At 41.0% G+C, this 24,895-nt stretch overlaps 2 protein-coding genes across 2 annotated transcripts; both read right to left on the bottom strand.

The window, feature by feature from the left end:
* Positions 1 to 7,510: 7,510 nt before the first annotated feature.
* On the bottom strand, positions 7,511 to 14,607 carry LOC138952690 (uncharacterized). Its single transcript, XM_070324389.1, has 2 exons — positions 14,352 to 14,607; positions 7,511 to 11,508 (listed from the first exon to the last, which is right to left on the bottom strand). The coding sequence occupies exons 1-2, from the start codon at positions 14,559 to 14,561 to the stop codon at positions 10,885 to 10,887; spliced, it is 834 nt and encodes a 277-aa protein (XP_070180490.1). The 5' UTR covers positions 14,562 to 14,607; the 3' UTR covers positions 7,511 to 10,884.
* Positions 14,608 to 17,974: 3,367 nt separating this feature from the next.
* Positions 17,975 to 22,014, bottom strand: LOC138953444 (endoglucanase-like). The gene is made up of 4 exons (XM_070325253.1): positions 21,878 to 22,014; positions 21,287 to 21,547; positions 20,562 to 20,687; positions 17,975 to 19,078 (listed from the first exon to the last, which is right to left on the bottom strand). The coding sequence occupies exons 1-4, from the start codon at positions 21,912 to 21,914 to the stop codon at positions 18,909 to 18,911; spliced, it is 594 nt and encodes a 197-aa protein (XP_070181354.1). The 5' UTR covers positions 21,915 to 22,014; the 3' UTR covers positions 17,975 to 18,908.
* Positions 22,015 to 24,895: the final 2,881 nt, after the last annotated feature.

Genomic DNA, 24,895 nt, shown 5'->3' on the forward strand with positions numbered 1-24,895 from the left:
GGTATTATTTACATCAGTATGTTTTACTTAACCTTTGCTGTTTGTTGTGCTTTTTCCATAAAGTCGCTTTAAAGTGTCAGTATGCAAATGATTGTAATGCGTTCAGTTCTGTGCCCTGTGGAGATAAGAACTATGTACATAGTACTGCTTTTACTTTTAGGATAAACAGCCGGTTTACATGCAAGATCGTAGATGTCTTTTTGTTCTTACAAGCAATTTTTTTCTCTCTCTCTGACGCTGTCTGGATGATACATAGATTGTTGACATTTTGGATGTAAAACAGCTTACTGTTCTGTAATAACATGTCCATCTCGCATATTAATATTTTGATATATATATTCTATAGTTGATATTGGTGGTGTGTGATCCGAGCGTAGAGTTAAATGACGACACTTCATAATTTTCAAACAAGCAAGTGGGTACTGAATTGATTGTATATTGTACTGCAGTAACTACTTTAGGCACAGACTGTATAGTTCAGCGCCTTTTGCAGCCTGCATGCTTCCATATATTATGTTATACAGGTAAATGCAGTTGAAGTTGACTTTTCGGTTTCTCAACGGAACATAACTGCTGGGGAAACAATGCTACATACATGTATACTCATCATAGCTAACACTCTTGGCAGGAAATACAAATGCTTTGAAATTTACCAGCGTATGACTATACATCAAATTTTCTACTACGACGGTACTGCATACATTTTTTTATTGATTGTGTTAAAGATTTTGTCATAGAATTTTCTGTGTTGTTGACTCCGAACCTGAGAATCAAACCAGTTCTTTCCATCACAGAGGTTTATTAATCAGAAGATGAATAGCTGAAGGTAGTGGAGATGGACCGACAATAACTGGTCGAGGGAGAAGACAAGTTTTGCTACGCGTGTTGTCCCTTTTTGAAGCGCTCGCCTCTACTGTGCATGGCCAACCAACCGTACATAATCTGATTGTGTTCATTGTGGACAGTGTAGGCTTTATCCTTGTGGTTTGTGTGTGGAGATTAGATCTGCATGAGCTTGCGTCAGCGTCCGGTGTTCACGCTGTCCAGTGCAGCTAGAGATAGACTCAGCAGCTGTGCAACTTTATACCGTAGCCACCTTATCTGCCCTGAAACTTGATGAAAGATATCAGTAAGTGTTTGTACAAATGCTCCCTCAGTTGAGTAAAGATTCCAAGGAACGATGCAGTAGATGTCTATTACAACAAGGCAAAACAAAGATACGTAGGTTAGTTGTACAGGGCTGCAGGGCAGGTATAAAACCATGTAAAAATGTATGGACTTCCTGTCTGTCACTTCCACTGACTGAGTAACAGAATAAACATGTATTCACCACCCCACCTCTTTCTCTGTGTATGGTTTGCTTGTATGGTGTAAACTTGTGGATGTGGGAGAAGTGTGTGTGTGCGCGCGCGCATATGTATGTGTGGACGTAGGCAAAGGAGAATGTGTGTGGGTGTCTGGTTTACAGATTTTGTAGATGCCACTTCTTCTACGTTCATGGGCTTAGACTCCCACGTTCACTCATTTTTAGCACGAGTGGATTTTTACATGTATGACCGTTTTTAACCCGCCATTCAGGCAGCATACATAGATGTCACTTATTTTCATTTCAAACAAGTTCAGGGATGTCGTTGGGCATTGGACATCGTCTGATTAACTGCCTCAATTCAAATGTCCGATTAATATGTACAGGTGTCGGTCAGATGTTTTATCATACTTTGTAGAGGGTGACAAGAGTCCGAATAATTTTGCTTGCCACGGTCCAAGCGCTTACACCGCATTTACTTTAGATCACGGAGATGGGCGTAGAGAACTTTGTAACTATGTATACTCAAGAACAGAACACTCGGTGACCCTTTTTCATTCTGCATGTTACGTAAACAGGGGTGGGACTTTTCCGCGAATCCGCTGATTTCCGCGGACACAACTTACGAATTCCACTGGAGTAATCCATTTTTCTGCGTCCCATTTCATCACAGTATCTATATATATATATATATAACTTGTTGACTGAATGATATGGAGAGAAGTGAAGATGGAACAGAACACTGGAGGCTTGAGAGTTAAATTGTGCTGACTGAAAACTCCTCATAACTAAGTCATTTTGAGCTACATTACACCATTGAATCATACTATTGCCAGTATTGAATTATCGATACATGGTTCATTACGCAAGTATGCACCATTACAATGGTACCATTGTTGTGTGAAAGTGTGTTGTTTTGGGGTGGGTTTTTTTTTTTGGGGGGGGGGGGGGGGAGTGAGGAGAATGTCTTTTTTACCTGATCCAACCGAGTTGAATTTTAGTCTCAGAATGCAACAGATTGCACAGATTTCAATGCCCCCGAACCCCCTAGAAAATAGGGATTTCCTCTTTTTTCATCACAAGAGTCCCACCCCTGGTAAAGCACAACGCATCCACCCACAGCAATACATGTGCAGTAACAACTGATAGTACATTACATTTAGTCAGTTCATATAGCCTACTCTAATGGAATCAGTCTCTCTGATACGGAGTAATCACTTGCATTAAACACCATTTGATTTTCAGTTTGAGTAAACTGATTCCATTTGAAAGATAGCAAATGAAACAAACTCACTTTAAATTAGTTTTGAGTTAATTTCAAACAGCCAATCAATAAGTCATTCGTTACTTTGGCTCATTGAATTCATTGGTGAAATGTTCAATCAAGGGGAGTAACTGTGTAATTCCTTGTCATTTGTCCAACCCTTTCTATCATTCTATTGATTTTCGCATTGTTTCAAATGAAAAACAAGCTCTTTTGTTCAAATGAAAACTATGAAAAGGACAAAAGTATGTCTCAACCAGACAAACAAAAACAGACACAAAAGAAAGAGAGTATTATCAGATTCTTAAAATGTAAAATATTTAAACTAGTCACAAACACTGAAAGAGCAAACTTTTTTTTAAATTTTTTTATTCAGTTCAATAAAATGTCTCTAAAATATACCACTCTATTGTAAAACTATCAGAGTTTGCCTAAAAAGTGGCAATCATCTAGAACAATAGAGCTCTATTTTCTATACATAAAAACTAAACATGGAAAGAAAATCTGGAAGAATGTAGCCATGATAATATACCGTTTTTACAGCAGCAAATAAAAATTGTAAACATTTGTTCAGGAACGAAAACGGCAGACAGCGAATGAGACCGAGATGTGGAAGTTGTGCCTTCAGGGTAAAGCAGATCTATTACATTTGTACACAGAACACAACAAACGAGTTTAAGCAGAAACATAACCGCAGCTGACGAAAATGTACACCAACTCCTAAGCAAGCACCTAAACCCCATTTTCGTTGTGGTTAAAATGAAAAGTGGGCGACGATGATATTTACAAAATATGGTAAGTACACGTTTATGTATACACAGCAGTTTGACTGGGAAATAAGATGTGGTTCCCCCATCCCAAGAAAAAAAAATATGTCTACAATTGACAAGACCTCGCAGAAAACTGCAAAGCATACAATATATCTCTCACACTGTATCAAATGCTGTTGGTAAGTAGCAGTGCCAAAGGAAAACTCAACATGACCCCCTAACCCTGTTTTGCACAAAATGTATGCACTTGCATGATAAAATCAATTATAATCAAACAGCAATCAATCACCAACAGGAATACATCAGTGTGGTTTTGTTTTTGTCGGTCCTTGCCATCCATACAACATGTCTCATAAAATCACAAAAAGAAACTGGACTTAGAGCTTGAGACTGGCCAAGAAGACAATTCTAAACACCCAGGTTGACTGAATATTTTGGCCCAAATTCATTGTACAGTACATGTATCACCGAATGAAACAAAACACAAAAACTAAAAATATCAGTGCATATGTATACCAATAGAGAGTAATACAACTGAACAGCAATTTTTTTTATCAGCTCTTCTCCCTTACAGTTTCAAACACTAATGATGTTTTAGTATCCAGCCCAAATGACGAACTAACTTGTCTCAATCCCCTCCAGCGTTATTATGAACCGCACAACATAATTTAGAAATTCTGATTGGCTCAAAATACGAACAACTTCTCTGCTTTTTAATCAGTATCCTGCATATAATTGAGAGTAAAATCGTCTGCTCTTTAATCTGTGAATTTAGAAACTGTATCAAGTAGACACCTGTATTAATCCGGACTGAACTTTCTCTCTTTCTTTATTTGGTGTTTAACGTCGTTTTCAACCACGAAGGTTATATCGCGACGGGGAAAGGGGGGGAGATGGGATAGAGCCACTTGTTAATTGTTTCTTGTTCACAAAAGCACTAATCAAAAAATTGCTCCAGGGGCTTGCAACATAGTACAATATATTATCTTACTGGGAGAATGCAAGTTTCCAGTACAAAGGACTTAACATTTCTTACATACTGCTTGACTAAAATCTTTACAAACATTGACTATATTCTACACAAGAAACACTTAACAAGGGTAAAAGGAGAAACAGAATCCGTTAGTCGCCTCTTACGACATGCTGGGGAGCATCGGGTAAATTCTTCCCCCTAAACCGCGGGGGGTCCGGACTGAACTGTAAACTTGTATTGAGTTTGCCCAGTCAGGCATGGGAGCTGGCATAAGTGAAAAAGTATGAAAATGTCCTGCAAGTCTTCATAATGATAAAATGCTGGGTCTGAATCTCAGAAACCTGTAATATTGTACATTTTGAGATCACAAAAAGTCTGATTTCAGCAAAAAGTCTGAAGATTTTCATGTGTGCAGTTACAGCTCTTGATTCAAAACAGTTACGATTTTGCGCACATGCATGCACCCATCCCACGAGGAGGTACAGATTAATAGGTGTAAGCTGCAGAAAACTAGTTGCATCTGAACATCAGTGATAACTGACTGGCCACATTCAGCAGATACTGTAAAAACAAAGTGTGAACAAACAGGAGAAACAAAAACAGCGCAAGTGCTCACCAATTTGCAGCAGATTTGATCATTTCTGTGTCCCTTTTCCACAAAACTTTCAGTGAGTAAGTGTCTTTAAAGGCACAGTGCTTCCTGTGAGAACAGTTCGGTTCCCTATACCAGACCTGAACCAGGTTCTACATGGGACAAGAGCATAAATTGACTTGGACACATGCCAAAAATCAACATCATGACCTACATTGTGAGCATGTTATGAATCAATTTCAGAGACTGCCACTAGTATCCATGAAAAAATCAATTCATGAAGAAAATCCCATTATGTGCAGAGAGCATCCATGCTGCTTATGTTGGGTATGTGCCCAAGTAGAGGGATACTGTTAATTTATCTTGAGTAAAAGCCTGGCCAGATGCGAGATGGTGAGATGAATCGTTTACACAGGAATGAGTGTGCCTTTAAAGGTACTTTTACACGAGATAACACTATCCCTCTAACCCAACATAAGCAGCATGGATGCTCTCTGCACATAATGGGATTTCCTTCATGAATTAATTTCTTCATGAATACTAGTGGCAGCCTCTGAAATTGATTCATAACATGCTCACAGCGTAGGAAACGGTCATGATGTTGATTTTCTGGTATGTGTCCAAGTCAATTGATGCTCTTATCGGTTAAGTACATGAGGCTCATGTACTTAACCGCTGCGACAAAAAAGAAGGTAGCGTTAAAGTAATCTTTCTTTCTTGGGGTTAGGATAAAAGCAAAGTCTTTCTAAATGGTCAAAAAAAAGTGGTTGCCTCCCTTGGATAACCTGATGCAGATTGTAGAACATTTCCCCCTACCTTGTTAACATTCAAGTGCTACACTTAACCTTTCCTTTTGATTTTACATCAGTGTAAACAAAGAAAACACCTCATTATATCACGCATTACTTACAACTGGTTACCTAGTCACAAAACACATCTTATCAAACTCAATCCGTACAGAAAACCACAGATCACAATTCTATCTCACTGCAAGGATAATTGTTAAAAACAAAAAAATCATCAAGTTACAGGCAGAGTTTGGTCCCAGGTGCATTTAAAGCAAGCCTGAATAAAAAAAAAGCAAGCGATAACTGGCATCTTTTTTTCAACTGTGTAATAATAAACTGTAAAACAACTGGCCGTTTTTGTTCTCTACACCAATCTTTTAGTATCCATCCTTTATTTGGTGTTTATCGTCGTTTTCAACCACGAGGGTTATATCGCGACAGGGAAAGGGGGGAGATGGGATAGAGCCACTTGTCAATTGTTTCTTGTTCACAAAAGCACTAATCAAAAATTTGCTCCAGGGGCTTGCAACGTAGTACAATATATGACCTTACTGGGAGAATGCAAGTTTCCAGTACAAAGGACTTAACATTTCTTACATACTGCTTGACTAAAATCTTTACAAACATTGACAATATTCTATACAAGAAACACTTAACAAGGGTAAAAAGAGAAACAGAATCCGTTAGTCGCCTCTTACGACATGCTAGGGAGCATCGGGTAAATTCTTCCCCCTAACCCGCGGGGGGTACAAACATTGACTATATTCTATACATGAAACACTTAACAAGGGTAAAAAGAGAAACAGAATCCGTTAGTTGCCTCTTACAACATGCTGGGGAGCATCGGGTAAATTCTTCCCCCAAACCCGCGGGGGGATTTTAGTATCCATTGTTTGTTTGTTTTTAAACATTATGTGTAGTTCTAAACTTTCCCAGTTCCCAGACATTTGTAACACTAGCGGTACAAAAGCCATAACTGAACAAATTATCAACAATAGCAGGTACACACATGTACAGACATCAGAATTGAACAACTAACCAGCTGTACAATTAAGCAAAACAGATGTACTAAATGGCTAAGCACAGACACACTGACTACAAACACAAGACACACCTGTAAAAATTTGTCATGTGAAATTGGACCCCACCCGTTGACTTCAATGCATGAAAAACACGTACAACTGATATGGACAATGTGGACATCATTGTTTTAGCATACATTACAATCATCGATGGAACAAGTCATATTTTCTATGTACAAGGGAGGTAACAGGTGGGAACTAACAGGAGTAATTGTGAGACAGTACTGTTCCTTCCACTTCATATTTCCATTTTCTCTGAGAATCATTTAAAAAGCAAACTCTGCCTAAAAAATTAGAGCAGTGATGTACCTTCCACTCTATTTATTCATCCACTTGCATCTTTTTCTCTCAAAATCATTTTCAGAAAATCGTGGTCTGACACTAAGCAGAGGAATCTTTTCATTATCACTTTATGTCAAGTATTTTTTTTAGAATCTTTTGATCATGATCAGTGGCAGCACCAAAAATTCTAGCAGTCATCACTTTAAAAAGTTTAAGGTACTTGCCTTCCCGTGTAAACTATCAAGTAAAGCACCACAGATTTGTCCAGGTGTAAACTTGTTTACCTGGAATAAAAGCATCCTTCAACTTTGCCACATGATACAAACAACTCAACAGCCTGGCTGCTTCGTACGCAGAGTTCTTTCTTTTTCTTTCTTTATTTGGTGTTTAACGTCGTTTTCAACCACGAAGGTTATATCGCGACGGGGAAATGGGAGGGGGGGGGGGGGGGGGGGAGGAGGAGATGGGATAGAGCCACTTGTCAATTGTTTCTTGTTCACAAAAGCACTAATCAAAAAATTGCTCCAGGGGCTTCCAACGTAGTACAATATATTACCTTACTGGGAGAATGCAAGTTTCCAGTACAAAGGACTAAACATTTCTTACATACTGCTTGACTTTCTTTCTTTCTTTATTTGGTGTTTAACGTCGTTTTCAACCATTCAAGGTTATATCGCGACGGGGAAAGGGGGGAGATGGGATAGAACCACTTGTCAATTGTTTCTTGTTCACAAAACCACTAATCAAAAAATTGCTCCAGGGGCTTGCAACGTAGTACAATATATGACCTTACTGGGAGAATGCAAGTTTCCAGTACAAAGGACTTAACATTTCTTACATACTGCTTGACTAAAATCTTTACAAACATTGACTATATTCTATACAAGAAACACTTAACAAGGGTAAAAGGAGAAACAGAACCGTTAGTCGCCTCTTACGACATACTGGGTAGCATCGGGTAAATTCTTTCTTGTCCCAACCAATATGGGACTCCCCCTAACCCGCGGGGGGTTACTGCTTGACTAAAATTTTTACAAACATTGACTATATTCTATACAAGAAACACTTAACAAGGGTAAAACTAAAAGGAGAAACAGAATCCGTTAGTCACCTCTTACGACAGGTAAATTCTTCCCCCTAACCCGCGGGGGGTGTACGCAGAGTGGGATGTTGTTTTCTGAATTAATTTGCACAATAAATTCAACAAAAAATGCTCACTCTGCACAGGAAGCAACCAGGCTGTAAACTATCCTTGTGACCAAGAGGAAGGATGCTCTTATTGATTATTCCAGGTAAAAGCCTTGGCAGATGTACAGTGATTTACAAGATAGTTTCCATGAGAAGGAAGGCATCTTAAAAACTTGTCTTGCACACCAAAATAACCACAGGAGCAAAACAAAATTAACATGAACACTCATTTCAAAACAGTTTCTCTGATATTTTTGGTCCTGATTTTCCGTTTGTAAATATCTGATATAAAATTGTGCTTCGACACAGTCACCAGACATAGCTTATCGGTATACAATCCTCCATAAAACACAAGTACATGTTGTCATATATAACCCAAGGGTCATACAATATCTTCCACAAACGTCTCTGTGAAGAAAGAGGATGGGATGGAGGGAGAACTGGGCTCAGCACAGAGAAAAACAAAGTAAAGGCGATTATCAACAAAAGAAATTAAACTGCAACAAAGAATCACCGAACAGAAGACTCAAACAAAATTCAAATCTGATGTGTGGAAGGGGTCGCAACATAGTTTGGGGATAGGAATCAATAAGGGAATAATTCATTCACAAAAGAAATCAAACTGCAATATATATAGAATCACCAAAGAGAATAAAGATAGTCTCAAAATAAAATGAGAAAGTCACAGTTGATTTGGAAGGTACCCACCCAGACAGACTTGGAGTCTGATGATTCAATAACACACAGCTCATTTTTAAGTCAAATGGTCCACAACTCCAAAACACACCAACAGGCTATGTGTATCAATCACTAACAAAACAAAACAACTGCATGTCACTGAAGAGAATGCACAGGCAAAATACACAAAGGGTTTTACACTTTTCCAGAAGAAGAATCTAGTAGAACTATCAACACAGTCACACACTTCCAGAGCTCTACAAACATGACGGCATCATTCATCAAAACCCAGGCGAATGTAATATACAGTATACATTTACAAACCATTCCATCTGAATTCTTATTTTACCCAGAAGCATGTGGCATTTAATTGGTCAGAACTCATACCAGCTGTGTCCCCTAGATGTCGGAAAAGAGTAGCTTTCCTTGTAGTCTGCTAAATCGAGTTTTGTCAAGTTGTTTTTTTTGAAGGGTCAAACAACACAAATTCTAGGGTTAAAAGAAAAAAGTAGGGTTGGCTGAGCAACCAGAAACACCGAATTTTGTTTACAGACCCTATCTTATCTAGTTTATCCAGAATGAAACAAATAACACTACCTAATAAAGTTTGTTAGCTACTTACTGTACGTTTACAAAATGGTCCAGTACAGGTTGAAAACCTACTAAATTCCAGCTGTCAATTCTGTGCATCTGTGGTTATTCTATTCTAGAACAAAATATCAAAGCACTATTACTAATGCCTGCCTCTCCTCTTTGAAGAGAAAAAAGATAAGCTCAAAGCAGCTTCCATTAAAAACAAAAAACACACACAAGCAGCGATTCTGTTCTTAATTCTACAATACAGGCTTGTGGCAACTGACATTTATTTTACTCTAAATTTAAATGCCAGTTTACTTGCTTAAACGGTTTAAAGTTACACTAATTACTTTTGATTTGTTAAATTCTCAGTAATGCCAGATTTTGTCCTCAAAAATGCTGTCATAACCAAAGTGACTTTCAAAAAACAATTAGACAAAAGTAAAGCCATACAAATGCACATAATCAGGAGTGACGCACAAAAGTGTATACCTTCGTTTCACACATAATGTAAACTTTGTCCATGTCATTCTGGAGAAGATTATTGCAAAAGAATCGTCTACCATGTAAACATGTTCAAAACGAGAGACAGAGGGAAAGCTTTGTCAGTATTTAGTATGAAGAAAAAAATGTTTGTTCGTTTAAGTAGAATATTCAAAGCAAAAACGGCGTGATAGACCAGACTCAAAAGAGCCTAAAATATATAGTCTTACACACAACAGATCTGTCTCTGGTACTGGGCAGGTAGCTCATGCTATTTCTAGCTCACAACACGGTGACAAACAACCACATGTGTACAAGAAACAAATGACCCCGATATAAAGTTTTTGTAAAGCTATAGATCTATACACGCACACACACAAACATGTACAATAAAGGGTATAATTCGATTCACCTCTATTGAATAAAGAACAATTGTCAATATAATTATTGCTATTTTACGTCTGGTTTGCAAGAGTGCAGATCTCAATAAGTATTAGAGACAGAACAAGAAAACAGCTGAGATCAGATCTCTTCAAGTAAAATAACATCATAAACAATTCTTTGAAACTCCTTCTGATGTTGCTTGCGTTTTGGAAGAAGAGAGATGGCACGGTAAAGCTTAGCGCTAACAGTAATATTAACACTTTGAAGTCTGTTCCCTTTTTCCACCACAAAGAGTTCTCTTTTTGTCAGAGTATCGCACTTTCATTCTCAATCTGCGGAGACAACACAGTGTCTCCGTTTTGTGTCCGTCCCGACCCTTTCTTTGCATTATTTTTGGCGTTTTTGTGCTGACCTCTCTTTGGCTTCTTCTCTCTTTGTTTTGTATATTTCTTCCTAGCTTTGTTCAGTTTCTTTGATCTAATTTTGTTTTCCTCTGCACAAACCAGACGAGCCCCTAGTCAGTCCTGATCTTCCGTTCTCATCTCGTCGTCTTCGAGGTCTTCCAAACCGCAGACGTCGAACGAAGAATTCTGGTCTTGGTCCACGTCGTCCCCTTCATCCACGACCTTGCCATTGACGTGCTTGCGCTCCGAGTGCCGCTGAAGGTGGTTCTTCTGGCGGAAAGTTTTCCCACAAAGGGAGCACAAAAACGGTCGCTCCCCTGTGTGCATTCGGCTGTGAGCCTTGAGGTGATCAGGTCGCTTGAATGCCTTCTGGCAAATCTCACACTTGTACGGCCTCAGCTCACACGGAACCTTAAGGTGCTTTTCCAATGAGATTTGCAGTCGGTATGACTTATTACACACGGAACAAGTGTGCGTGCGCTTCTTGGGCTTCAGGGGAGTGTTCACTTCATTACCCATGTGATCGCCAGCCTCGTCGGAAAACTCCACGGAAGTGGGAGAGGTACCCTCCTCGTCGCTATGATCCATCAGAAAGTCTTCAGAACCGTCGGGAATCTGCAGCACAGCCTGCGGATGAGATGGAAGCCATGGAAACGCTGTCTCCCCATCTTCGCTGCTCTCGCTGGCCAGCTGCCAATCCGGGATCTGAAGCAAGGGGGATGGTTCGTCATCAGCCAGCTGAAACGTGAAGGAGAAAAGCCGTGCTTTTAATTTTGTTGGTACAAAATGTTAAACTATAAGTTAGAAGAACTTTTTGAATAAAACTAAAGACTGAATTATAATACCATTGGGGGTGGGGCGCAGAAAAAAAAAACTAGCAAGATTGTGGAATGAAACAACGCAAGACTACAAATGACTATGTGGATACTGAGCATTTTCCCCCCAAAAGAATACAACATCAGTTAAGTTAAACCACATTCTTCCAGGCTTCCGAACTATTAGTACATGTACCTTCACTGGAGTACATGCAGTGGTACCTGTGATAAAAATACAACCCAAGAACCAGCCAAAGTGTCCCTACATTGCAAGTGGTCTTTCCACACATGCACGCTTTGGTAAAGGTAATATTAATAGACATACAAAGAACATAAAGTGTCCTTCATTGGAAGGGACCTCACACAACAGGTACCACTGTTTGAAAAGAGACCCCATTAAACCCTTAGTAGCACCGGCCAGATGTGGCGTTATCCAGTATTTGCCCGTTTTTCTACCAACTGAAATGAGATTTAAATGTACTTAAATGCAACTTAAATAGAACAATATTTTGACTTAAAAGTTCTGTAATCATGTTTTTTTCATGTTCAAGGGGCATAACTACAAGCACAACTTCAAGTCTCATAGTTGACATATTAATAATAAAGTTGTCTTTTACTAGATTTAGTACTTTAATTGAATCAATCAGAGCTACATGTTCATTTGGGATTTAGGACAACTTCATGTGATTACCTTGCATTGCTATACTAATTACACATTAACATGCTTCCATTTGAAACTTCGAGGTCTTCATCGGGGATTGACGCCCGACAAAAGCTAATTGAAGCCCGACGGAGCGAAGCGACGGAGGGCTTCAATTAGACTTTGGGAGGGCGTCAATCCACGATGAAGACCGAGAAGTTTCAAATGGAAGCATGTTAATGTTATTGTAATTCAATCTGACGACGATCTCTTTCCTGCTTTCATGCGGTTGTAAACAGAGAGAATTGGTTCTGTTCTGTTCACACACTACTTTCAGTCCACCTACCTGCAAGGGTCAAGTCCCAAGAAATATGTCTCTGTATTCCTATCGTATCACTCTGCTCCTGTTTTCTTTTCTTTCACACACATTTTTCCTTCTTTTTTGACGGGTTTCTGGACACCAAACTCTAAAACAAATTCTTTCATCACAAAAGCTATCTTTGGAATTGACTGACGTAGTCCGGAAGAATTCATGCATCAACTTACGTCACGCATTCGACGTCATCACTTCGCATACCTTATGGTCTCGGTATTTCGTTGGCCTTCATATTTCCTACTTGTAAAATGACCCTCAAAGCTAACCGAGACTAGTCAAGCGGTATTAATGCGCCTCGCCAGCAGGTTGTTAATGGATTTTTTAGCGAGTGGCTATCGACAATTAGTCACCGGTAATTTTTAATGAGTTGGGGCAATCTGACCAATCACAGAATCTGTTTCATTAAAACGCAAACTTGATTGAATTACAATAATTAATATTACATCAAACCAACTTCTTGCCATCAACTTGAAAATCTATTGCCATGGGCACTGACCATGTTTTACCCAAAACAACCACAACTCTCCGAAAATGCAATGGTTCAATTTTGTTAACCGAATAGCCCAAACGCTGGTACTGGTAGTGTTAAAAGTGAAAGATGTAGACTACATAGCCTTGAGCGGTCACTGTGTCAGGTTATGTACAGAGAAATCATGTGTCAAAATACTGGATCAGCCGCGGGATGTGCTTGTGAAGAATAGTCTAGGAATTGTTCTTGTCGTATTTTTTTTCCACTGAGCATACTGCTCGTATTCTAGACAATCATGCGTACAAAATACGGCGAAATCGTATGGGTTCCCAGGTCTGCATTTCTAAAGATGGAAAATACAGCACAATAAACTAATAAATTGTTTACTTATAGTTATACTGTGCTGCGTACACAACAAACCCCCCCATACCCTACTAAATGTGATCTGCATTTGCCAGGGCATGTACACACTGAAACAGAGTAGTAATTACCAGTAATATTTGGTTGTATAAAAAGATGCTACTTTTCTCAAGTACCTGCCAGTAGATTGCCATACACGTAACGCTATTTACTACAATTAGGCAAATGAGAAAGTGTTCAAGTTTCAACACTGATTGTAACACATTCACGCGGCATTGGTAGATAATTAGCTTGCTGTTTATTTCTAAACATAACAATTAACATGCAAGATCATTTACAAGTAGAAGTACTAGAACTTCATTCTGACAATGACAATCAGCAACCTGTTGCTGTAACTATTATGTATAGATAATACTTCACATTTAAATCCTTTAACATCGATTTTCAATCTGACAGCAAGTGCAACTCAACAGCAGGTTCGTACATCGTGAGCAAAAGCCACGACCTCGCGAAAGCTCTGCCCGGGCAGTGGCAATGCCACTGATCAACTGGACTCGTTGGGTGACAAGCTGAACTTTTCTTTGTTTGAAACACATCACTTCAATGCAAAACTTTGAATGCTGTTCTAAAATACAAAAGATAGACATGAATTTCAGGTAGGGAAGTTGAAAGTGGACACTATTATTCTAGTATCTGAAGTCGATTTTGAGTGAGTCACATTCACATCCTCAAATGGATCAAATCAATTTTAAACAAAAATGGCGAACAATAAATGCACAGAGAATAAACAAAAAATGTGACAGGAACATGACCCAAGTCGTCAAGATGCAACTGTCCAGCTTATGCGCATGATTGTTTAGTGTTAGGAACACGTGCACACATGTTAGAAACTTAGGTAATAAAAGCGATGGACAAACTTACCTTCATCAAAGGACCCGAGAAGTTCGTGACAGAAAACGAAATACCGCCAGCATAATTTAGCCGACGCTCCTGGTCAAGCTGTGAAAAATGTTTAACGAGCTGCACAGGCGTAGGGTAGCTTTGGCTATTGCTGCTTTTGAAGTCTTCTAACCGCACAGGCTTCAACGAAATCACTTTGTAGTCGTCAATTTTGTGGCTAACCCCCGACATGTTGGATCCCCTTGTCTTTCTTATCGCGAGCGCGCGACGTGCTTGGCTGAGCACACAGCGGTGACTTCCTCAAACGGTTCAAAACGAAGTGACCCGAATGAGGAAAAGTGCCCGAGGGATCCGCGATAGCGCTGCTGGCAACGCAAACGTTGACAACGACAATCACTGATACGCGGGCCGCGGAGCAATAAGATTCTGACAGTTTTGGCATCGTTTGTTTTAAATATTTAGGCATCGTATGTTTTGTAATGGAAGAGTGGCGAACAAAAAAGGTTGTACAGACTGAGTTCCGAAAGACATCATACCTGTCACGATTTCATCTTTCGCCTGTGTACATATTTCCCCCTCGACATATACTCAAGACTGAAATGATGTTTCCTGGTAAAATTAAGAAGAATTATTTAAGGACGAAAAGCATGTCAGTTTCTTGCATGTGAAGAAAATTGGTGGTAAAATTTAATAGATTTCAACCCCAAAATCGAATTCTTCGAAAACGTGTACTGAGTGGTTACGTCCCTTGAGTAAGAAGGAAACATAATAGGATGAATCAAATTTCTAAGTTAAATAAAACAAATTGGTTGGACAAAATTGGCCCCATGAATGTAAGGTACACAAGGTCGCTCATCAGTACTATCGAAGGGTGTTTTTTTGTTCAGTGTAGAGTTTATACTAGATCAACGAGGCCGAGAAGCGAAATATCAACACGGCGAAAGATGAAAACGTCACACCGGTGAGAGGTGCTCTTCTGTGCCTACGGTGTTATCAGACGGCACAATGTAGCCTACTGACGGCCGTGTCTATGCGGCACTTCAGTCACAACTTCAATCTTCAATCAACTAGTTTCGTTTTTCATTACTTCTCCGCAGTTTTCTTCTTCTTCTGCGTTCCCGTTGTTTTTCATTACTGGGCAAAACTGTGACGTCACGTTCTTGTTTTTCACCAAGTTAGTTTCTATCTTTTTCGTGTCTTTCCGTGTTTGCCCCTGCTTTCCACTGACTTTCTTGACCCCTTTCCGAATAAGTTTTTATTTTTTTTATTTTTTTTTTACCGCCGTAAACCTTCAGCATAAACGAACTGATGTTAGTAAATCCGCCGAGACTGAAACTGTGACAAGATGATCTGTTGTTGTGTTTTATGCCCAGTGTTCACAATGCCGCCCCGGTGCTCCAAGTCAAAGACAAAGGTAGCCTACCCGATAATTGAACGTGATTCGGCACAAAAATCAGTCAGTGTCACGCGACCCAGGTGATTTGTCGATCTTCCTAGTGTCTATCAGTCTGGAGACAAGACACTGACCTCGGAAAACGTTACAAAGTGGACACTCAGTGGTTTGGTTGTCTTGCAGGTGCCCTTTGTTTTCATAATATACGGTTTTTGTTTCTAGTCCTTTCAAGTTAAAAATTTGAAAACGCTGGGTATTTTATTACTGCTAACCAGGTGTCTTGTTACCTGTGTAAGCGGCACAGGCTGCAAGAAGCTTCGAAGCCGGCACAGTTAACCGGCTAAACCTGATCTCCAGTCTGCCCACCGCACATGTGCTTACACAATCATCGAGCTCCCCGACTGACTCGTAGTCGGCCCAGCGCCCATTCACATAAGCTTAACGTCTCCACCGTCACTTCACACCTACTTGAAACTTTCCGAGCTGGTAAATGTACATAATCGCTCGGTTTGATATGCATTGACCAATATTTCAATCAACTGTGATTAAAAAAACAAATAAGGTCGCCAAAGTGCCACCGCAACTTTTACTAAAAGTTGGATGTGATGTCATCAAAGACCGTAGCTAGCCTACATTTATAAATAAAATTTTAAAAAAAAATTAAATGAAAGAAAATTAAAAAAAAGGGGGGGGGATATTGTCTGGAAGAATATGTATGTAAAGTTTCATGCAAATACTGATATCTAGTACTTTTCTCAGAATCGCTCTTCACTGACACACTAACACACACTGACGTCGGTGCACACACACACACACACACACACACACTCACACACACACACACACACACACACACACACACACACACACACATACATACACCACTACCCTCGTCTCAATTTCCAGTCTATCTGAAAAACGGATTAAGTCAAAACTTGACTAAATGTAGGTAAAAAGAGAAACTTGAGAGAACACAAAACGAGCAAATCCAACAAAGAAGTAAACAAACAAACGAACTTAAAATTGAGTAACACACACACACACACACACTGACACGCGCCGCGGAACCGTTGCACACACTGACACAGAAACAAAATAAGACACAAAAAAGAAGAAGAAAGAGCGAATGTGAGGGAGGGTGAGAGAGAATCACATATAGCGATAGAGAGAAGGAAGTACTGAAAAAAAGAACGAAAGTAATGAAAGCCCAAGAGAAAAGTGGAGGCAATTACAGAATAAATCAAAAACGTTCGCTAAGAATTATTGTGGTTGGTTATAAAAACTTGAGATGAGATTGAAAACCAATTATAGCCGCATAACAAGGTTTCACACTGTGAATTTCGTAGCCATTTTGCAAGAAATAAGGACGATGACATTTTGCGCTGATGTTTACCCTTTAGGTCGGACTTACGACCGTAGAAAAGCTGACAAGGCATAATTTCTTTTCCTATGTTGTCATTTCTAACGTTTTGTCATAATACGCACGACTGAAAATGAAGCCTAACTAGCACGGAGAAACAGTGAATGTCGCCAATTTGCCATTGACTGTGCTGCTCTGATATCGAAAGTATGTCTCGTATAATGTGCATTCATCAAGCTGATCTTTTAAATAGCTTTTTTTCAATAAATTATACAAAAACAAATCTTGTTAGGACTTTTTTGGATTTATTGAATATCAAGACACTCACATGATGACGTCACTGATGTGCGGAGTTATAACTAAAGTATCCCCATAGGAAAGGGTGGCCGAGTGGTAAGTGCACTTGCCTCGGAAGCGAGAGGTTGCGAGTTCGACCCTGGGTCGGGGCGTAAGCAATTTTCTTCCCCCTTTCCTAGCCCAGGTGGTGGGTTCAAGTGCTAGTCTTTCGGATGAGACGAAAAACCGAGGTCCCTTCGTGTACACTACATTGGGGTGTGCACGTTAAAGATCCCACGATTGACAAAAGGGTCTTTCTTGGCAAAATTGTATAGGCATAGATAAAAAAAATGTCCACCAAATACCCGTGTGACTTGGAATAATAGGCCGTGAAAAGTAAATATTCGCCGTAATGGCTTGAGATTTACTGGCCGATGTGGATGCGTGATATTGTGTGTAAAAAATTCCATCTCACACAGCAGAAATTAATATGTAAAGCGCTTAGAGAACGTCAAGCACTATATAAATCTCCCATATAAATAAATATAAATAAATAAATACCCCCATCACACCCTTCCATGCGCAAGCTCTTTAGAAGACAGATGAAGCGAACTATCAGGTTTTCAAGTTCTTTATTCTGTCCGAAAGCATGCCAGCATAAAGGGCTTTATTGTTATGGCAAAGTATATGATTGGTATATTCATGATAACGGCGAAACACCGTCTTGGTCAGCCAAAACACTTGGTCTTTCGTCGCATTGTCTAATGACCCCAACCCCCCTCCCGAAGTAGTTGTACATTTCCAATCTTAAGGAAAATCAAATGTGGACATCTGCGGTATTAGTGACACGTTTCCCCGTAACCCACGTTATTTTGGTTATTTATTCACAATAACCAAAGAAAAGGACAGGGCTCCGGTCTGGGGACCTCAAAATTGTATGTTTGGACCCCTTTCCTGGAATTTTAAAGCGTCCAAAGATTAAGAAGTTCACATTTTTGCTTTCAGAAGACACATTCCTCGCCGACATTATCTCTGGAGCTCTCATATTCAATGTAATACCGACTTTTGGAATTTCTCGGAGTCATTCACTGATATATTTTGGTCGTATCGGTTGCATTAACAAATTTGTTGTGCAGAACATTTCCCAGGCTGAAAACAGTACCGACGGTACCAACAATAACGGGTAGGAAGTGCGTCCTTAGACCCACTCTTTTCAGCTGTAGTGCGTCGCGGGACCCCCTCCATTAATGTTTTGTACGTTTTTCGGCTTTTAGTGCGCACATGAGGCAATCTTGAACGCACAATGTGGGGATTCCTGCAAATGAGTGCCCTCGTTTTTTTTCAGTGCACACAATCAAAAGATATATAGTAATCAGATTGAAGTCATCCTGGTGTCAAAGTGAAATGGTACCAAAATGACGTGGGTTACCGTGTGTGCATGTCCCATTGCGGTGTTCCAGTTTTGTAGATATGTAATGTATGCGTTCATTCGTCTCTCTTCTTTCATGCGGCCCTCTTACTCTGGGCTGAATTCGTTCACTGGATTATATTATTTGCCGTGTTTAGCACACTCGCATTGTTGGTAGAGGTTGTGGAAGTGCGAAGGACAGTTGACCTCTTCCCACACCACTTCCGGGTTGTCCCAGCCGATCCTGTTCACCTGCCCCGCGTGGTTCTGAAGGTCAAAATGCATCTCGTAGCCATGGGAGTTGTGGTGGTCTGTCACAAGAGGACGAAAAGAGATTTAAAGAAAAAGTAAAAAGGGTATGTTATATGAACGTTTAATTATGACAAAACACTTGAAACGTTACGTGGCAGTGTGCAGCAGTATTATGTGACATTTCAAGTTAAACTGAACCCCCCCCCCCCCCCCCCATCCCTTTGGTTTGGATGATAGAACGAATATTCTGTACTGATGCGTTGAGGGCTACTACACCTTGCCCCCGTCTTCCTCTTGAAAAGGTCATTGAGTTTGCGCGGCATTTTTGAGCAAGAGTCTGTCAGACCATTGACTCTCGTATTTGTTTAGCCACATTTTGCTGAGCTAAAGAAAGCGGAGTTCCATCAATTGATGAAATGTCCCATCCTAAAATCCAATGTTTAAATGGATTTAAAAATAAGTTTCCTAATTCTGAAAATGAAAAAGATGTAAAAAGTCAACGTTTTTTAAATTTCTATTTGGTTTTTATGTTACATGTATCTATTTTATTCAATTTTGTTTTTGGAGTTAACGTTTGCTTGCATGTAGTAGCTCCAAATTGTGTACAAAATCATTAAACATGTTTTCTAACTTTTTGGGGCGCTTCGCCCCCTGGCCGAGACAGGGGCGCATTGACGTCTTGACCTTTGACACCTTGCTGGGGTATAACCCTGTCCCCCTGAGAAGAGGGAGCGGGTTTTTGCTTTTTGTTTTCATTAATTTTGATTTGGTCAATCTACTCTAGGAACCATTGATCCTCGGATTCATCGGCACGCATAACTGCAGCGGTGTACTGTTGGATCCATGGGTCAAGCTATTGAAAAGTCGATGAACTACTTCACTGAGCCTTATTAGATCTACCGACAGACGGGCGCAGTGGCCTCGTGAATAAAGACATCGGCTTTCTAATCAGGAGGTCGTGAGTTCAAATCCAGGCCGCGGCCGCCTGGTGGGTTAAGGGGGGAGATTTTTCCCATCTCCCAGGTCAACTTATGTGCAGACCTGCTAGTGCCTTATCCACCTTTGTGTATACACGCAAGCATAAGACCAAGTGCGCACAGAAAAGATCCTGTAATCCATGTCAGAGTTTGGTGGGTTAAAGAAACACGAAAATACCCAGCATGTTCCCCCCAAATCGGCGAATGGTCATACACGAAAAAAAAACCACTCGTGCAACAACATGAGATAACGTGGGAGTTTCAGCCCATGGACGAAGAAGAAGAAGAAGATTCATCGACATGTTCCAATACACTTACAGGAGGTCAAATGCTTGCTAACTCGCCGCTCTTGGAAAGAGTACCAAAAAAACATTGCGCCCATGAAAAACATTTATACATGTACGTTGCCGACGCCGTTGCGTGCTGGTAGACACAAGAACCACGATCAGAGATAAGCTGATTGCCGATAAAATAACATCAACTAAGTTTGCTCTTGCTGGTCAAAATATCGTATGCATTTACTCAGTGCAAGAACTGCCAATGCCATGTAGACAAAAAGTCTTACTTGTTCCCGGTTTTCCGTAGATCCCACACCATTCCTCGTTGCCGTTGTGTGGACAGTTGTTGATGACGAGGAAGATGTGAGGACTGTTGTTGGAAGGGGCTCTTCCTTTGCCGGGAATGTAACCTCCTACAAATAGAAGGCGGCTAGATGTTACTTCTACTACTACAACTACTACCACTACTTCTACTGCTGCTGCTAATAGTAATAGTAATGATAATGAAAATAAACGTTCTTCAAAAACGCTTTTCACTGCCGCCAGACAGCGGTCTCATGGCACTTTACAAAATGCGTTGGACATAACAAAAAGTCCCAAAAAATCGACACTGATCAATTAGTCTAAAACACATCACTGATATATAAGCATAACGATTTAAAATATAAACACAAATGTCGCACCTGACGCCATACCATCTTGTACTGCCACCGTTGGCCCAACACCACCAGCACTACATAACCACCATCAAAACCACCTTCAGCCCCATATTTGATCGCAGGTGTCACACCTAACGCCACCACCAGCTGCTCACGTACTGCCACCGCTGCTTCACCACCGTCACCATTTACCACTATCATCTTCAAACGTCCCCCGAAAGCGGCGTATGGCTGCCTGAATGGTGGGGTAAAAACGGTCATACACTTAAAAACCCACTCGTGCGAAAACATGCGTAAACGTGGGAGTTTCAGCCCATGAACGAAGAAGTAGAAGAAGATCTTCAAACGCATACCTGTAGGTGTCAGCTTGATGCAGGTGCCACACTTGACAGCACACCAGGTCGTGCTGGCACCGTTAGACCACCACTGCGAGGAGGGGGCGGTGATGAGCTCGTTGAGGTTCCAACTGAAAGGAGTGTCTCCCCCAGGACCACAGCCGCAAGAACCTCTGTGGCCGTCATCGAAGCGAGTGGTGCTGCCGCAAGACTTTCCGTTGTACTTTCTCACGCCACGGGCATCTGGTTTGCACTTCTGCTGTGCCTTCAGCAAAGGGGCTGCACTCGTGGGGAGAGAGAGAGAATGGAATTGAATTGAATTGAATCGGACTGAGGTTCTTTCACAAGGATCACATGTTAATCGGCAAAATCAATCAATTCGATTCATATGGCAGTCGATCTATAAATCGCCCAAAAAGATTGGATTAAAAACCAGTGCAACCGCATATCATCATCATCATCATCATCTTCATCAACAGCAACAACAAAATAACAATATAAATACTGAATCGTGGATGAGAAAGCAACAGCAGAGACTTTAGGATATCTCTTGTTGCTATGTTATTGTACTTGTAATGTTTATAAATCAATATAAAAAAGATATCTTACCTGAAATACACACCAAGATGAGAGCCAGACGTAACATCACGAAGTATATCAGCAGTGAAACAAACCTTACAGTTGAAGTAAGTAGATTTTTATAACAAATGCGCTCTTTATCTTTTCCACTTTGGAGCTATAGGCAGTGTCTTACTCTTGCACCAATTCGCAAATCACGTTTTCGTTTCTTTTTCAGAACACGGGAACTGATTGTATAAGTTCAAAGTAAGTGTATCAAGCTACTTCGTGTTTTTATTGTCCTTGTGACACGACACGACATTCAGGGAAGAAAGTAAGCCAAGTACGTATAAAGAATACATGCACAAAAATGCAAAGTGTGTAAAAGAGATCAACAATCATGGAAATCAGAGGAATCATGTGCTCATTTGATTCCTGGTCGTTTTACTGGAATACAATTGAGTGTTTTGATTCAAGAAAACATAAAAACTGAAAGTTAGCATACTTTCAGTAAAGGGTACAACGTTTGATAAGCCAGTATCAATTGTAAAGAGATTTGGTAAGAACAATTTACCCAACAAAATTGTGAAATTTTTTGTACCCCCAACTAAAATACTATACTGTTCAAAAAAAGAAACGCATAGCTTGTAATATTTGGTTAATTTAGTTATATGGCTACAAGGATATCCACCAAACTGCAGAAAATGTTTATCTGGTCGTCGACCTTTCGTCCATTGCCACAAGTGAGCTCTGCACGTGACGCATGCGTTATCAGTGGCTACAATGTCAAAATTGCTCCTTTGGCATGACCACTCGTCATGCTTCAGTGTAATCTCGTGAAACTCGGGGAATATTGAGCTCTCACCATGTCTTCCAAAACGCATAAAAGCGGATTGTTCGCCACAAAGAAATCAGACGACAATTCAGCGACGAAAGATGGCCCGATTGAGCAGAGAAGACCGCCAAATTGCATTGGGTCGTTTACAATCAGGCCAAAGTCAAAGTGCAATCGCCAGGCACTTCCACGTGTCCCAGAGCACCATCAGTAGACTGTGGGTCAGGTTTCAAGCCACTGGCTCCGTTGCTGACATGCCACGAGCGGGAAGACCAAGGGCGACAACTGCTGCTCACGACCGCTTCATACGGCTCCGCCACCTCCGGAATCGTTTCCTGTCGGCCTCATCTTCTGTCCAGGCTCTCCCCGGGCCACACCGATTATCGGACCAGACCGTGCGGAACCGCCTGCATGAAGCTGGTTTGAGAGCTCGCAGACCTCACAGAGGAGCTGTCCTCACCCGCCGCCATCGCCAGAACCGAGTGCAGTGGGGCAACCAGCACCTTCGCTGGACCGTCCGGAATCACTGGAGACACGTGTGGTTCAGCGACGAGTCCTACTTCCTGCTCCAGCGACATGATGGTCGGAGGAGGGTCTACCGGAGAGTAAACGAACGTTACGCGCCCAACTGTGTGGATGAGGCACCCGTTCATGGTGGTGGAGGCGTCATGGTGTGGGGGGCGATCAATACCGCGGGAAGGAGCACCCTGGTGCACGTCCAAGAGCGCATAACTGCCCAGCGATACGTGGAGGAAATTCTACGCCCACACGCCCTTCCTCTTCTGGCTGACCAGGATGCCATATTCCAGCAGGACAACGCTCGCCCGCACACAGCACGACTCACCACCCAGTTCCTCACCGACCACCATGTCGCCAGACATGAACCCGATAGAACACCTCTGGGATGAATTGGACAGACGTGTGCGCAGGCGAGAAGAAGCGCCGGCAAATCACCGCGATCTATTGCAGGCACTTCAGGAGGAGTGGGACACCATCCCACAGCAAGATATCCGGCATCTGATCCAGTCCATGCCCAGAAGGTGCCGGGCAGTTGTTGCTGCTCAAGGCAGTCACACCCCCTACTGACTTGACAGCCTCGGCACCCAATCGTATTGATTGACTGATTGATTTGAAGATGTAAATGAACTGTGTGTGCATTCAACTGTGTCCATACCAAATTTCAAACAAATAATCTAAATATTGGATTTTCTGTTAATTTTTTCGAAAAATAAAACAAATTTGGCAAGTAGCAACTATGCGTTTCTTTTTTTGAACAGTATAATTTCCGAGTCATTTCATTTAACATTTCTCTGCCATTGAAGGCAGTTAAGCTTGACCATTTGGCATACTTTTTGGATCAGAGATTCCTTTTACAGGGGTCGCGGCCGTGGGGTCACGCGAGGGCTGCTGAAATTAGGGTACCCCCAAAATAAAACTGACCTGACAAGAAAGTGAGATGTTTAAACAAAATTGACAACAATTCAGAATTAGCAGAATTTGGCAATAGCCACACACACACACACACATACCCACACATATTATACATACACACACAAACACACACAAACACACATATACGCGCGCGCGCACGCACGCACGCACACACACACACACACACACACACACACACACACACACACATACACACACACACACACACACACACACACACACACACACACACACACACACACACACACACACAGGCATGCACCATATAATGCATTTACGCTCACAAAGTATAATCACCTAAAAGACAGAAAACGAACACACAATCATGACTTCTATACACTCACTAACAAAGCAAATTGGTTTTGAACAGAAGAGAACTGACAAACAATTGTCTTAAAAGTGTGGTAATGTTTCTTATCCTACCTTTATAATGCCATACCAGGGGCGGATCACATCATTTTTAAGGGGGGGGGGGGGGGTTCCGAATTTCTGTTACTGTTTTAGGGACAATTCGACGACGCGAAGCGTTCGAACCTCCAAGGGAGGTCAGGAAGCATGCCCCCCCCCCCCCCCAGAAAATGTTGATAAAAACAAGGAGGCATGCCCCCCCCCCCCCCCCAGAAAATGTTGATAAAAACAAGGAAAATGGAGCAATCCGATGCAATCTGAGCAAAAACACTTCCCCTAATACACATTCCAAAATAGTTTTAACAAGAAAAATTTTGATCGTAACAAGGACATTTGACCGATCTGGTGCAACTAGTTGAGACAGCAAATTACTA

This window comes from Littorina saxatilis, linkage group LG17 (assembly GCF_037325665.1).
Source record: "Littorina saxatilis isolate snail1 linkage group LG17, US_GU_Lsax_2.0, whole genome shotgun sequence".
In the NCBI taxonomy this organism is placed as follows: Eukaryota; Metazoa; Mollusca; class Gastropoda; order Littorinimorpha; family Littorinidae; genus Littorina; species Littorina saxatilis.

Coding starts and splice junctions, on each gene's coding strand:
- LOC138953444 (XM_070325253.1), bottom strand. CDS start 21,914: ATGTTACGTCTGGCTCTCATCTTGGTGTGTATTTCAG. Junction 21,548..21,877: donor CATCTTGGTGTGTATTTCAG/GTAAGATATCTT, acceptor CCACGAGTGCAG/CCCCTTTGCTGAAGGCACAG. Junction 20,688..21,286: donor CATCAAGCTGACACCTACAG/GTATGCGTTTGA, acceptor TTCTATTTGTAG/GAGGTTACATTCCCGGCAAA.
- LOC138952690 (XM_070324389.1), bottom strand. CDS start 14,561: ATGTCGGGGGTTAGCCACAAAATTGACGACTACAAAGTGATTTCGTTG. Junction 11,509..14,351: donor TCTCGGGTCCTTTGATGAAG/GTAAGTTTGTCC, acceptor TTCACGTTTCAG/CTGGCTGATGACGAACCATC.